This window comes from Somniosus microcephalus, chromosome 16 (assembly GCF_052327205.1).
Source record: "Somniosus microcephalus isolate GS21.2 chromosome 16, FLI_Smic_1.0, whole genome shotgun sequence".
In the NCBI taxonomy this organism is placed as follows: domain Eukaryota; kingdom Metazoa; phylum Chordata; class Chondrichthyes; order Squaliformes; family Somniosidae; genus Somniosus; species Somniosus microcephalus.
Window position 1 is genome coordinate 101,393,637 of NC_141002.1, and position 13,987 is coordinate 101,407,623.

General features: G+C 50.8%; 1 protein-coding gene across 5 annotated transcripts in view; it reads right to left on the bottom strand.

Moving 5' to 3' along the window:
• Positions 1-3,786: 3,786 nt before the first annotated feature.
• The window catches only part of pawr (PRKC, apoptosis, WT1, regulator), a 242,166-nt gene continuing 231,965 nt past the window's right edge, over positions 3,787-13,987 (bottom strand). For all 5 annotated transcript variants that reach the window (XM_086009586.1, XM_086009588.1, XM_086009589.1 and 2 more), the window contains exons 6-7: positions 11,309-11,413; positions 3,787-6,123 (exon numbers count right to left, since the gene is read on the bottom strand). In XM_086009586.1, the coding sequence (XP_085865712.1) occupies positions 6,037-6,123; positions 11,309-11,413 (192 nt within the window). In that variant the 3' untranslated portion in view covers positions 3,787-6,036. The remainder of the gene's footprint in view (positions 6,124-11,308; positions 11,414-13,987) is intronic.

The following is a 13,987-nucleotide window of genomic DNA, read 5'->3' on the forward strand; positions in this document are numbered from 1 at the left end:
TTTTTTACGCAGCGAGTGGTTAGGATTTGGAATGCGCTGCCTGATAGGGCGGTGGATACAGATTCAATAGTAGCTTTCAAAAGGGAATTGGATAAATACTCGAAGGAGAACAAATTACAGGGATATGGGGAAAGAGCGGGGGAGTGGGACTTACTGGATTACTCTTCAAAAGAGCCGGCGCAGACTCTACAGCCTCCCGAGATCCTTACGCTCCTCCAATTTAGTTTATACTCGCTGGAGTTTAGAAGAATGAGAGGGGATCTCATTGAAACTTATAAAATTGTAACAGGACTAGACGCAGGAAGAATGTTCCCGATGGTCGGGGAGTCCAGAACCAGGGGTCACAGTCTAAGGATAAGGGGTAAGCCATTTAGGACAGAGATGAGGAGGAATTTCTTCACCCAGAGAGTGGTGAACCTGTGGAATTCTCTACCACAGAAGGCAGTAGAGGCCAATTCATTAAATATATTCAAGAAGGAGTTAGATATATTTCTTAAGGCTAAAGAGATCAAGGGATATGGGGAGAAGGCAGGGACAGGGTACTGAATTTGGATGATCAGCCATGATCTCATTGAATGGCGGAGCAGGCTCGAGGGGCCGAATGGCCAACTCCTGCTCCTATCTTCTATGTTTCTATGTCTATGTTTCTGGCCTCTTGCACAGCCCCAATTTTAATCGCTCCACCATTGGCGGCTGTGCCTTCAGCTGCTGAGGCCCTAAGCTCTGGAATTCCCTTTCATAGCCTCTCCGCACTCTCTACCTTCATCATATTTATAATCTATCAATTTCACGACATAATTTAAATGACCCTATATATATATATATATAGAAGCTCCATCACGATTTGATGGTTTTATTACTCCTCGGAGACTTTGGTCTTCCGTTGAGCTATCCAGCTTCCCGGCATCTTCTCATGTTTTCTTCCAGCTGAAGCGTCGGACCTTCACACGAGAGCGGACTCCGAACATTCCCACAACTTTTCCAATTGGCGAAGTCACATTCCTAAACCCAGGATTGTCGGAAGCATTCTGCAAATACCAAGCTTAGCGAGCAAAAAAAAAAAAATCACTGCAGAAGTACAAACAAGTCAGAATCCTTAGCTACTTAATGTGGTTTTTGAAAGATGAGGATTTTTTTTTGCAGAATTAACGAATTATTTTATTCCCTTACCTCCTTGCGGTTCCTCAACTGCAGGTGGCCCTCTGCTACCATGCACGAGGTGTCGTTTTTCAGGTTAAGAGTCTGTTCGAAGGGTGAGGGTTGTGGACATCAGAGGCTGAGCTTCTCCTTGACCGACGCTCGGGCCTTTCAACGGTTGACCCGCTTGGCTTGATTTTTTGTTTTCACCTCACCTCAATTAAGTTATGCGGAGAGATGAGAGAGTCATAGAACCTTACAGCGCAGAAGGAGGCTGTCAGGATGGCGGTGGACATTGAGAAAACTGGGTGGTCAGAGAGTCAGGCCAAAGCTGGGATTAACAAGACTGGCTGAAAAGACAGGCCATTAAGGTGAAATCTGCGACAGGTAGGTAGAGGCGGAAGTCCTGGCTTGTCTGACTCGGAGGTGCTGATCCAAGTTGGGCCTTTCTCCCTTTTGTCTTGTGCTTAAGGCCAAATTTCTAAACGGATCAAATCTCCCAAGAACCTAAATGTGCATCTTTGCAGGTGGCAAGCATGGGTTAGTGTGCCCCGGGTTAACAATTAACTCCTAATTACAGTGTATCGTTCACCAGAGAATACAGTGAATACTGCCAAGGTGGAAAATCAGGCCATTGTATACAGGCTAAACTATTGAGTTGTATTTATTTACTGGTTAGGTAACACAGAGTAGCCAAAAGACCCAAAAAAATATACTCAGAATAATTCTTTTAACAAAATCGATTAATCCACATACCCTTTACAGAATATTTACAGCAAAGTGTGAAAAGCACTGATATAGAACACCAACGCCAAATGCATCTGCCAATCCCACAACAATGCAAGTAGGATTTTCCTATCAGTGCCTCCTCTCGCTCCCTCACCTCACATCCTCCCCACTTCCTCCTCCCGTCCCTCGCCTCCTCCTCCTCCCATCCCTCACCTCCTCCTCCTCCCGTCCCTCGCCTCCTCCTCCTCCCGTCCCTCACCTCCTCCTCCTCCCATCCCTCACCTCCTCCTCCCATCCCTCACCTCCTCCTCCCCATCCCTCACCTCCTCCTCTCGTCCTTCACCTCCTCCTCCCGTCCCTCACCTCCTCCTCCTCCTCCCGTCCCTCACCTCCTCCTCCTCCCGTCCCTCACCTCCTCCTCCTCTCGTCCCTCACCTCCTCCTCCTCCCGTCCCTCACCTCCTCCCGTCCCTCACCTCCTCCCGTCCCTCACCTCCCTCCTCCTCCTCCTCCCGTCCCTCACCTCCACCTCCTCCCGTCCCTCACCTCCTCCTCCTCCTCCCGTCCCTCACCTCCTCCTCCTCCCATCCCTCACCTCCTCCCGTCCCTCGTCTCCTCCTCCCGTCCCTCACCTCCTCCTCCTCCCATCCCTCACCTCCTCCTCCTCCCGTCCCTCATCTCCTCCTCCTCCCGTCCCTCATCTCCTTCTCCTCCCGTCCCTCACCTCCTCCTCCCGTCCCTCACCTCCTCCTCCTCCTCCCGTCCCTCACCTCCTGCTCCTCCCATCCCTCACCTCCTCCTCCTCCCGTCCCTCATCTCCTCCTCCCGTCCCTCATCTCCTCCTCCTCCCGTCCCTCACCTCCTCCTCCTCCTCCCGTCCCTCACCTCTCCCGTCCCCCGTCTCCTCCTCCTCCTCCCGTCCCTCTCCTCCTCCTCCTCCCGTCCCTCACCTCCTCCTCCTCCCGTCCCTCACCTCCTCCTCCTCCCGTCCCTCACCTCCTCCTCCTCCCGTCCCTCACCTCCTCCTCCTCCCGTCCCTCACCTCCTCCTCCTCCCATCCCTCACCTCCTCCTCCTCCTCCCGTCCCTCACCTCCTCCTCCTCCCGTCCCTCACCTCCTCCTCCTCCCGTCCCTCATCTCCTCCTCCTCCCGTCCCTCATCTCCTCCTCCTCCCGTCCCTCAGCTCCTCCCATCCCTCACCTCCTCCTCCTCCCATCCCTCACCTCCTCCTCCTCTCGCTCCCTCACCACCTCCTGTCCCTCCCTCACCTCCTCCTCCATGCTCCAAGGTCGACTTGCTCCTTATGGTCTATGCCACCCAGATTGGTCGGTGCTCAGCACATAACCGAAACCACATGATTAGAACAGGCCAATCAGCAAGGCAACAAGGACTCTACAATCACACTCAACCCTTGTCCACACAAAAGTGTTTGACAAAATAACAGAGGCAGATACTTTGAAATCCCAGTCCTAAATGGCCGACCCCTTATCCTGAGACTATGAGCCCCTAGTTCTAGACTCTCCAGCCAGGGGGAAACAGCCTCTCAGCATCGACCCAGTCAAGACCTCCAAGACCATGAACAGATAAAATCTGTAAATACACGATCGGAGATGCAGAATTATAACACAGCAAAAGGAAAGCCTTTCATGAGCGAAACAGGAAAAATTCAAGAGGGGAGCAGTAGTCTGTGCTTATTAAATGATGTTAATGTGAATGAAATATAAGCAACAAACTGCAAGTAATATTTGTAATGTGCTTCAGACTTTATTTTGCATAAATTTATCTGCAACAGCCTTATAATGTACCGTCCTTCCTGATGCACTAATCTAATCTAAAAGGGAAACAAAGGCATATCAGATTTCATAAGAATTAGCCCCAGTCGCAGTCAGAACGCACTCTCTCACTTCTTATTTACACACTGGCTTCTGTCAGTTTAAAAGCTCCAGGCTTTTAAATTTTATGATAATTATGAAACTGAAAAAAAAACACACACAACTTTTTTTTGCTTCTCTCTCTCTCTCTGTGTGAGATTAAAGGATCCTTCGTTCCGGCCCAATAACAGGCCACACGTTCAAATTGGCCTCGATTGAAAGAAGACCTGCTTTTTTTTTTGTCTTAATGTACAGTTGCAATCGCGATGTGCTGCAAAAAAAAATGGCGAACACGATTTATGATCATCTGTACATTAAGGAAAGTAAATTCATGCGTTTGGAATGTGATTTATTCCATTAAAAAAAAATAGCTCTTCAAGCAGCCAAAAAGAAACTGTGATAACTGAATATAATGAAGGGCGGGATGCTGTGATGCTGAAAACACACAAAGGTAGGATAAACAGCTTTTAAGATTTAAGCATCGCCTTTGCTAAAACCATTCCAGCACACGGGAGTGTATGGGCGCAGTTCCACTTTGCACCAAAGTTGTACTAGGGTTTCTGATCGATTTATCTTAATGGCATCACGATTAATAAAATGAAACCGTGACGTTGCAAATCCAGAGTTAAGGCCTGGCCATGACTCAGGAACCAAGTGGGGGGGGGGGGGGAAGAGAGAGAGTGAGAGAGGCAGAGTGAGGGAGACAGAGTGAGAGAGACAGAGAGAGTGAGAGAGAGTAAGACAGACAGAGAGTGAGAGAGACAGAGAGAGTAAGACAGTGAGAAAGACAGACAGAGAATGAGAGAGAGAGGCATTCAGAGAGAGACAGAGTGAGTGAGCGAGAGAGACAGAGGGAGTGAGAGTGAGAGAGACAGAGAGAGAGAGAGTGAGGCAGAGAGAGAGCGCGAGAGAGTGAGTGAGAGTGAGAGACAGAGAGAGAGAGAGACAGAGAGCGAAAGAGAGCGAGCATGAGAGTGTGGGAGAGAGAGAGAGCGTGGGAGAGAGAGAGCGTGGGAGAGAAAGCGTGGGAGAGAGAGAGAAACAGAGAGTGAGAGAGAGTGAGAGAGACAGAGAGTGAGTGAGAGAGAGAGAGAGAGTGCGAGTGAGAAAGACAGAGAGTGAGAGGGAGAGAGAGAGAGTGAGAGTGAGAAAGACAGAGAGTGAGAGGGAGAGAGAGAGAGAGTGAGAGTGAGAAAGACAGAGAGTGAGAGGGAGAGACAGAGAGAGTGAGTGAGAGAGAGACAGAGAGCGACGCAGAGAGACAAAAAGAGAGAGAGAGAGAGAGGGGGTGGGGGAAAGAGAGGGAGAGAGAGAGGGAGGGGGAGAGAGAGAGAGAGAGAGAGGGAGAGGGAGAGAGAGAGAGAGGAAGAGGGAGAGGGGGAGAGAGAGAGAGAGAGAGAGAGGGAGGGGGAGAGGGAGAGGGAGAGAAAGAGCATGAGAGTGAGATAGGGAGAGAGAGAGAGAGAGAGAGAGAGACGAGTTCCTTCAGCGATTCTCGCACTCGGTCACTCCGGGTTAGGGCCCTGGCTCTTGATTTTGTGCTGCGTTCACACTGTATCTGTAACTGTAATAAACTGCCTGGCGGCCCCGCCACACCCGCAGTGTGAATACAATGTGTTAAATCACTGCGACCGCTGCCTTGATTCAATTGTCGGGCAACATATCATTTTAACATACAAGGTTTTGAGTACACGGGTAAGAAATATTATTATTGTGCATATAAATGATGTACATGAAAGTATGACATTTTATCCATAATTTAAATGGACAGTCTGCTTACAACAGTGATGCCTCACACCAGTACGCTTCTCGGGATCACTGCTTTCTAAACCGTGTTTTTTAAATTATATATAAAGCGTGCATACTTTTCTGCTGATTTCAACGTGATTTTTGAACGCAGCGAAAACTACCAAGACAACAATGGCGTATAAACTGATATTGTATCGCACAGATTACAAGGCCGCAACCATAATTTAAACCAGTGACCTGCTTGCAAAGAGTTCTGTTGCACAAGTTCTTAACAGATAGTCTAAGGAAATAATCAAGATATAAAAACATCCGGCTGCTGCGATCAGAAGACAACAGCCAGCCAGCTACTAATGCAAAACATTCGCACATAATGCAGTTCTTATAGAAGGTGTGTAATATTCTCAGGCGAGAGTAGTGTGAACTTGGAACAAATCCTCTTCATTCTGTACTTGTTTTTCTTTTAGTTGAAAGCTAACTCCAGGATTGCAAAATGCGCACGTTATCATCAGTCAGACTTACACGGATCTGTGAGTAGCAGGAATGACCATCTTCTACCTGGTTAGCTGGCCTACAACTTTCAACAAGGTCTTGTTTTCTTGCTTCAGTTGATCATTTTCATCTTCAATTTCATCCAAATCCTTGAGCGGAGGGCGGAAGGAAAGAAAAAGATATTTGAGATGTTGTACCAAGGCGAGGCAAAGCGTCAGTGCAGAAAAGCAACGTTAGGGACAGGAGGAGGCCATTCAGCCCCTCGAGCCTGCTGTGCCATTCAATCAGATCATGGCTGATCTGTATCTCAATTCCATTTACAGGAAACTTTCGATTAACCGGCCCCTAAATAACCGGAACACTCTATCCACCAGCAAAATTCAGGAGTCGGTTCAGGTAACTTTTTTTACTTTTATTACTCCATTTGTTGCTGTGCAAGGGTGTAGCTGAAGCTGTTGCTAAGCTACAGAGACGCTTGCAACTTGTGCCCATTGTTCTGAAGCTGTTGAGGGTTTGTTGCTTTATACGGAGCTCTCAGCTCCGTATCTTTTACTATAGCGTTCGGTTATCCGGAATTGTTGATGAACCGGCACCACGTCGGTCCCGTCCGTGCCGGATACCAGAAAGTTTCCTGTTCCTGCCTTTGCTCCCTATCCCTCGATACACTTACCCAACAAAAGTCTCTCCATCTCAGTCTTGAAAGCTCCAATTGTCCCCCAGCATCTGCAGCCTTTTGGGGGGGGCGGGGGAGAGTTCCAGATTACCAACAACTTGTATTTATACAGCGCCTTTAACGTAGTAAAACCTCCCAAGGCCCTTCACATGAGCGTTATCAAACAAAATTTGACACCGAGCCACATAAGGAGATATAAAGCTTGGTCAAAGAGGGCCATCCTAAAGAAGGAAAGAGAGGTAGCGAGGCGGAGAGGTTTAGGGAGGGAATTCCAGAGCTTAGGGCCCAGGCAACAGAAGGCACGGCCACCAATGGTTGAGCGATTATAATCAGGGATGCTCAAGAGGGCAGAATTGGAGGAGCGCAGAGATCTTGGACGGTTGTGGGGCTGGAGGACGTTACAGAGATAGGGAGGGGCGAGGCCATGGAGGGGTCTGAAAACAAAGATGAGAATTTTGAAATCGAGGCGCTGCTTAACCGGGGAGCCACACGAGGAGAGATTAGGACAGGTGACGAAAAGCTTGGTCAAAGAGGTCGGTTTTAAGGAGCGTTTTAAAGGAGGAGAGAGAGGTAGAGAGGTTTAGGGAGGGAATTCCAGAGCTGAGATCCTTTGCAGCTGAAGGCATGGCTGTCAATGGTGGAGCGATTAAAATCAGGGATGTGCAAGCGGCCAGAATTGGAGGAGCACAGAGAGGGTCGTAGGGCTCCAGATATATATTCCAGAGACGACAATTACAAGGAGTAATCCATGGGTGAATAAAGGAATGCTATGTGCCGAGGGAGAGATTCTTCTCCTGACTTGGGGAAAGGCTTCTCTCCTTGCTGGTGGTGAATCTTGAAATCTGCTATCTGGCAGGCACTTGGGACTAAGAGCTTCACGCTCTTTGCCGAGATCTGCTTGCGGTGGATTTGAGACACCCGCACACTTCTCAGGCTCTGGTTGCCATCTTTCAAACCTCGCCGGGCTATGGGAGTGTGACGCCAGAGGGACTTCAGTTATGGGGAGACACGAGAGAAGCTGGGATTGTTCTCCTTTTGAGCAGAGAAGATTAAGCAATATAGGAACAGGAGAAGGCCATGAGGCCCCTCGAGCCTGCTCCGCCATTCAATTAGATCATGGCTGATCTGCACCTCAACCTATTTACCCGCCTTTGCTCCGTATCCCTGGGATACCCTCACCCAACAAAAATCTATTGATCTCCATCTTGAAAGCTCCAATTGTCCCCCCAGCATCCACGGCCTTTTGGGCGGCGGGGAGTTCCAGATTTCCACGAAACTTTGTATGACAAAGGGCTTCCTGACATCACTCCTGAATTGCCCTGGCTGTAATTTTAAGGTTATGCCCCTTTTGTTCTCGATTTCCTCTCCAGAGAAAATAGTTTGTCTCTATCTCCCCTATCGAATTCCTGGATCATTTTAAGTATCTGCTTCTACCGTTCACTTCTCTCCCTCTGTGTAGATTCTTATAACACAGGAGGCCCTTCAGCTCATCATGCCTTTGCTAGCTCTTTGAAAGAGGTATCCAATTATCTTCAATCTGTGCCCTCTGGTTACCGACCCCACTGCCACTGCAGTTTCTCCTTATTTACTCTATCCAAACCCTTGAGGGAGAAAGGAATAGTGGGGGAGAAATTGGGTGAGTAGCGCCACCTGTTAGCGCCTAAAGAGGCAGTCAGTGGCTGTAGCGCCACTGGCTGCGTCTCCGGCGATATTCAGTAGGGGCGCTAATGGTGGCGTTAGGCATTTGCGCTGCGCCGCCACCGATGACGTCATCGGTGTGCGCAGCGCCCCATTCGTGCCCCGTTCGCGATATTTGGTAGCGAACGCCGCAGTTGCGCCACTCGCTACCCGCGCCCGGTTCACGGGGCCTTACTGTGCCGGCAGCGGCGCAAGTTAAGGTGGAGGTGCGGGGCGGCCGCTTTTTTGGCGGCCGCCTGCCAGCACCTCCGTCCCCGGCCTCCTAACCGCCCCCCCGCGGCATTGCCGGCTGTTTCCCGAGAGCCCGGCACTTCTCCTTGGTGCCGGGCTCTTTTCCCGGCACTCGCGAGCGGGGATCGCGCTGTTGCAGGCACCTCCCCCTTAACAGTGGGAGGAAGGCCTGCAGTACCGCAGCGTGCCGTGCCGCAGCATGTGGCGCTGCGGCACGTTGCGCTGCGATAATCAGTTTCAGCGCCCTAAGAGGGACGCGGAGCGCCTCGAGCCTCGCCCCGTCTCCCTCGAGGGGCACTGAAACTGAATTTCTGGCGATCGGTATCACTCCGATCGCTGCGCTAAATCCTGCGCTCAGGCGACTTTTGCGCCCCAACCCAATTTCTAGGCCAGAAGGTCATGTCGCTAGGGTGAGATGAAGCAGGGGTGGGAGGAGGCTCGGGTGGAGCATAAACACCGGCAACGGACCAGATGGGCCGAATGGCCTGTTTCTGTGCTGTAAAACTCAGTGCAATGAAGGACAGGTCAGTAGATGAGAACAGTCAGATTCCAAGCCCACGCCGGCAGAGAAACTCTTTCCAGTGGCAGAAGGGTCGGTAACCAGAGCGGACAGATTTAATGTGATTGGCAAAAGAGCGACATGCAACATTCCCACTGAGCTGCGTGGCCGAGCCGCGGTCTGGTGGTCCCGCGCAGGCCGCTCACCGGCTATGCAATTGGGAATAACCACGTACAGTACGCGCGGAAATTTGAATGGGTGCGCAGCCAGTTAAAGGGACAGCGCACGGAAAAAAAAAATTACAGGGAACCAGAGGCGACATGAGGAAACATTTTTTCTCCACAGCGAGTTGTTGTGATCTGGAACGCGCTGCCTGAAAGGGCGGTGGAAGCAGATTCAATAGTAACTTTCAAAAGGGAATTGGATAAATACTTGAAGGGGAAAAAAATTGCAGGGCTCTGGGGAAAGAGCAGGGGGGAGTGGGGGACTAATTGGAGAGCTCTTTCAAAGAGCCGGCACAGGCAGGATGGGCCGAATGGCCTCCTTCTGTGCTGTATCATTCTCTGATTCTAAGACAATCTGCCCGTAGCTCTCTCACTCCGCAGTGTTTAATTTCTTTTCCATGCCCTTGTACGACTAAACTCAGATTACAGGGAGGAAGTGAAGCGTGATTAAAAGATCAAAAGTGACCAAAAGTCTCTCTGCTTCTTCCAGTCATTCCATAACTCAGTCTGGCCGCTGAACAAACACAATCTGGAATAGTTTTCTCCAGAGAACATGCCTTGTGACTTACTGATAATCACTTTAAACACCCATTACGTGCAAGTGTTAATTTAATATTTTCAGTCTCACTTCCAGCAAGAATTATGTTGCTGTAAAAGAAAGCCAAGACCCGAAGACAAAAAGTAAATCCAGATTTTTTTTTTTACTCTCTCTCTCTCCTTAAAAGAAATGTCTGTAATAAGTGTCAGTGCTTCAGCAAACAAGGCTGGACAAGTGAGCACAATTCTAGTCATGCGGGCCCGTTAAACCGAGTCACCAGAGCAAATAATTCCAATATAGCAGATGTTGCTGTGAAAGATTAAATGTTAATTGTCACACGAGGATGGCAAATGGTGGGATGTGGATTCCGTTTATTAAGATTACAGTTCATGTTCTCAAACTGCAGAACGCCACGCACACACACACGCGCGCATACCTGTGTCTCATACATGATACACGCACAAACTCACATCTATCACACACGCATACATGCATGTCTCACACCCGCACAAACTCACGTCTGTCTCACACACAAACTCGCAGGTCTCTCACACACATGCATACATATCTCTCGAAGATTCACCAGGCTGATACCTGGGATGGCAGGAATGACGTATGAAGAGAGATTGGGTCGATTGGGCTTATACTCGCTGGAGTTTAGAAGAATGAGAGGGGATCTCATCGAAACTTATAAAATTCTAACAGGACTAGACAGACTAGATGCAGGAAGGATGTTCCCGATGGCAGGGGAGTCCAGAACCAGGGGACACAGTCTAAGGATAAGGGGTAAGCCATTTAGGACTGAGATGAGGAGGAATTTCTTCACCCAGAGAGTGGTGAACCTGTGGACTTCTCTACCACAGAAGGCAGTTGAGGCCAATTCATTAAATATATTCAAGAAGGAGTTAGATATATTTCTTAAGGCTAAAGGGATCAAGGGGTATGGGGAGAAAGCAGGGACAGGGTACTGAGTTTGGATGATCAGCCATGAGCGCGCATTAAATGGCAGAACAGGCTCGAGGGGCCGAATGGCCTACTCCTGCTCCTATCTTCTATGTTTCTATACATGATACCCGCACAAACTCACGTCTATCACAGACACACAAATGTCTCTTACACACATGCATACACACAAACACACACGCGTGTCTCAAAAATACGTGGGTCACACACACATCACGCACATACACAAAGTACAGACACAAGCGCACATGTCTTTAACACACGCACATACTCACAAAGACAAACACGCACGAATGACTCTCACATATGCTACATATATTCAGTAGTGGATCTCCACTAATGGTCATCCCAGGTGAGGTGAAGAAAGGTTTTAGCAGGTCAGGACCATGTGATGCACAGTGTATTATTCTGCTCCTAAGGGCCATGCAATTTGAAGCCTATTACTCCTCCAACAATAACATTTTTTTCAATCCAACTAGCAGAAGTTTCTCGAACGAATGGTTCTTACTCTGTTGAGAAGGTCAATTTCTTCTTTCAGTTTCCCAATAAGGTCATCTCTGTCCTGTAGTAGTTTGACGAGTTTTTGATTTTCCTGTCTCTCCTTGGTGAGCTCCTGGTGAAAAAAACAAACTTCATGTTAATTGCATTCAGTCTAAATGTAAAATAATGCATTTACCTGAACTCCAGGATCTGGAAACCTCAAGGCCTAGAAATTCAGTATCGCCACGTTTGGGGCGTTATACTCGAGCGGGCGCGAAATTTAGCGCCCGGCGCAAATTATCGCCACCTTCAGCTAAATTGACCTGCTTCGCCCCAAGAGGTGCTTGGAGCGCTAAAGCAGGCGCTGCATGACTGTCCTAAGTCACTAAGCCGGAGAAGCGAGGCGCTACCACCGAGGGCGGGCGCAGCGCAGGTGCGGACAGTTAGCGATTGCACGCAGACACGCTGGCGCCGGTCAGCTCTTAAAGGGGAGGGTCGATCTTGGATTGCAGCCACACCCTGCACATCGGAGCCCTGATTCTCGGCCTGGACAGACCTGCTGCCACATTCTAATGCCTAGGACCATGGCGAGGGCCAGGGAGCGAGCGCAGCGGTTCAGTGAGGGGGCCCTGCAGGTTCTGCTTGGCGCAGTGGAGCGCAGGCGATCTATCCTGTTTCCGGACAGTGGCAGGAGGCCGCTGCCCACCGACTACCACAAAGCTTGGAGGGAGGTGGCTCACAGAGTGACCTCCAGCAGCATGGTGCCTAGGACCCCTGTGCAATGCAGGAAGAAGTTCAATGACCTCACTCGGGTCATCAGGGTGAGTACCCTTTTCAGTATCCTCTTCATCCCTGTATGCGCACCTCACTTTATGGCCAAAGGGTCCTGAAAGCCCCAATGCCCAGCCCTCATCCAACACCTATGGGCCTTTCATGAAACTCACACGCACATTCACCACTTTACACACTGTAAGGGCTATTCGTCCATGGGAGGCAGTGCAGCCAAGATCAGGGCTTCACACTGTAAGGGCTATTCCACCATGGGAGGCAGTGCAGCCAAGGTCAGGGCTGCACACTGTAAGGGCTATTCCACCATGGGAGGCAGTGCAGCCAAGATCAGGGCTGCACACTGTACTCAGAGCCCGTCCTTTCTCTTGTAGGGCAAGCTGGCCCATAACAGGAGGCAGCAGCAACGGACCGGGGGAGGCCGGCCTCACCTTAAAGACCTCAGCGATCTGGAGCAGCGAGTCCAGCGCATTATGGCAGGCCGGATGACTGGCCCCATCGCCACTGGAGATGCCAACCCTGTTCTGGACAGCAATGGTAAGGTCATCACCTTTTTGACCTCTCTCCTTCCACTTGTGCCTCACACCAGCATCCTTTGCCACTATCGTGCCTCCCTCGCTGCCGCCCTGTCCTCACGCTAAAGCAACTCTTGTACCTCCTTGCTTTCAGATGCTGAATCGCCAGGTGAGGAGGCGGGCCCTCAAGTTGGCACTGAGTGAATTGGAAGGCGAGGAGGAGGAAGAGGAAGCCGGACCATCAGTGCCACCCTCAGCCGAGGCGGCCCATGGCCATAATGGGGACACGTCTTCCCTGGAGGGGAGCGGGGGGAAGGGTCTGAGGAGGGTGAAGCTCCGGGACCCAGCGGGCTGCAGCAACGCGGGGGGGGGGGGGGTAGGGAAGCTCGGCGGTCTTCTCCCCGGAGGGAGAGTCTGGCCTCCAGTCCTGCTACAGTGAGCGCAGAAGAGGTGCGGCTCCTCGCTGAAATGGGCGCCTAGGCGGAGCAGAGGCACACTGAGCTCATGGCTGCAGTGGCAAGGATGCCGAAATCCATTGAGTCACTGGCAAGGAGTCTGCAGGACTTCGGTGCAGCACAGGCAAGGAGTCTGCAGGACTTCGGTGCAGCACAGGCAAGGAGTCTGCAGGACTTCGGTGCAGCACAGGCAAGGAGTCTGCAGGACTTCGGTGCAGCACAGGCGGCTTCCACGCAAGTGCTTAGTGGTACAATGCAGTCAGTGGCTGGTCTGATGCAGACGCAGATTGAGGCCACACGAGCACTGACTGCTGCCACCCTCGCTGCATCGGGCACGAATCGCCGGGGCCCTCGCCGCACCGCAGAAGGCCAGCAGTCTGTGCTTCAGCAGATTGCTCCGCATGCTGCAGTGCTGCCCCGTGGGAGTGCCAGTGTGTCGTCCGACCAGGGAGTGCCTGTCCTCTGTCAGGATGGCAGCATTCCTGCTGCCAACACTGTCACTCCTCCACTGCAGCTGCCACCACCCATAGGACAGACTGCTGCCGCCCATGCAGAGTTGGAGCAGTCAGCAGCCGGGCCCTCCAGGCCCAGCTGGTCCAGGCTGTCCCCCAAGGGCATCTGCCGACTCAGTTTCTGGCACTCAGCAGCCTTCCCCCAGCCTTGCTGCAGCCACTGGGGTCTCATTGCGGAGGAGCTGCAGGGCAGGAAGGGGCCAATCTTGCAAGCGAAGCAGATCACCCTCGAAGGGCAAAAAGTAGGAGGTGTGGCAAAATGCTGTTAATTTTTTTAGTGAAGGCCGAGGATTGTGGTCATTTTTTGTTAGCTCTTTTGCTCATTGTCTCCAGGTTGTGAGAGCCAGTTATGTGTCTGACTGCTTTTTTGGGCGTTTCCCTCTATTACTTTGTCATGCGGGAAGGGCACACAGTTTGTTAAATAAAGAAGTGTCTTTAT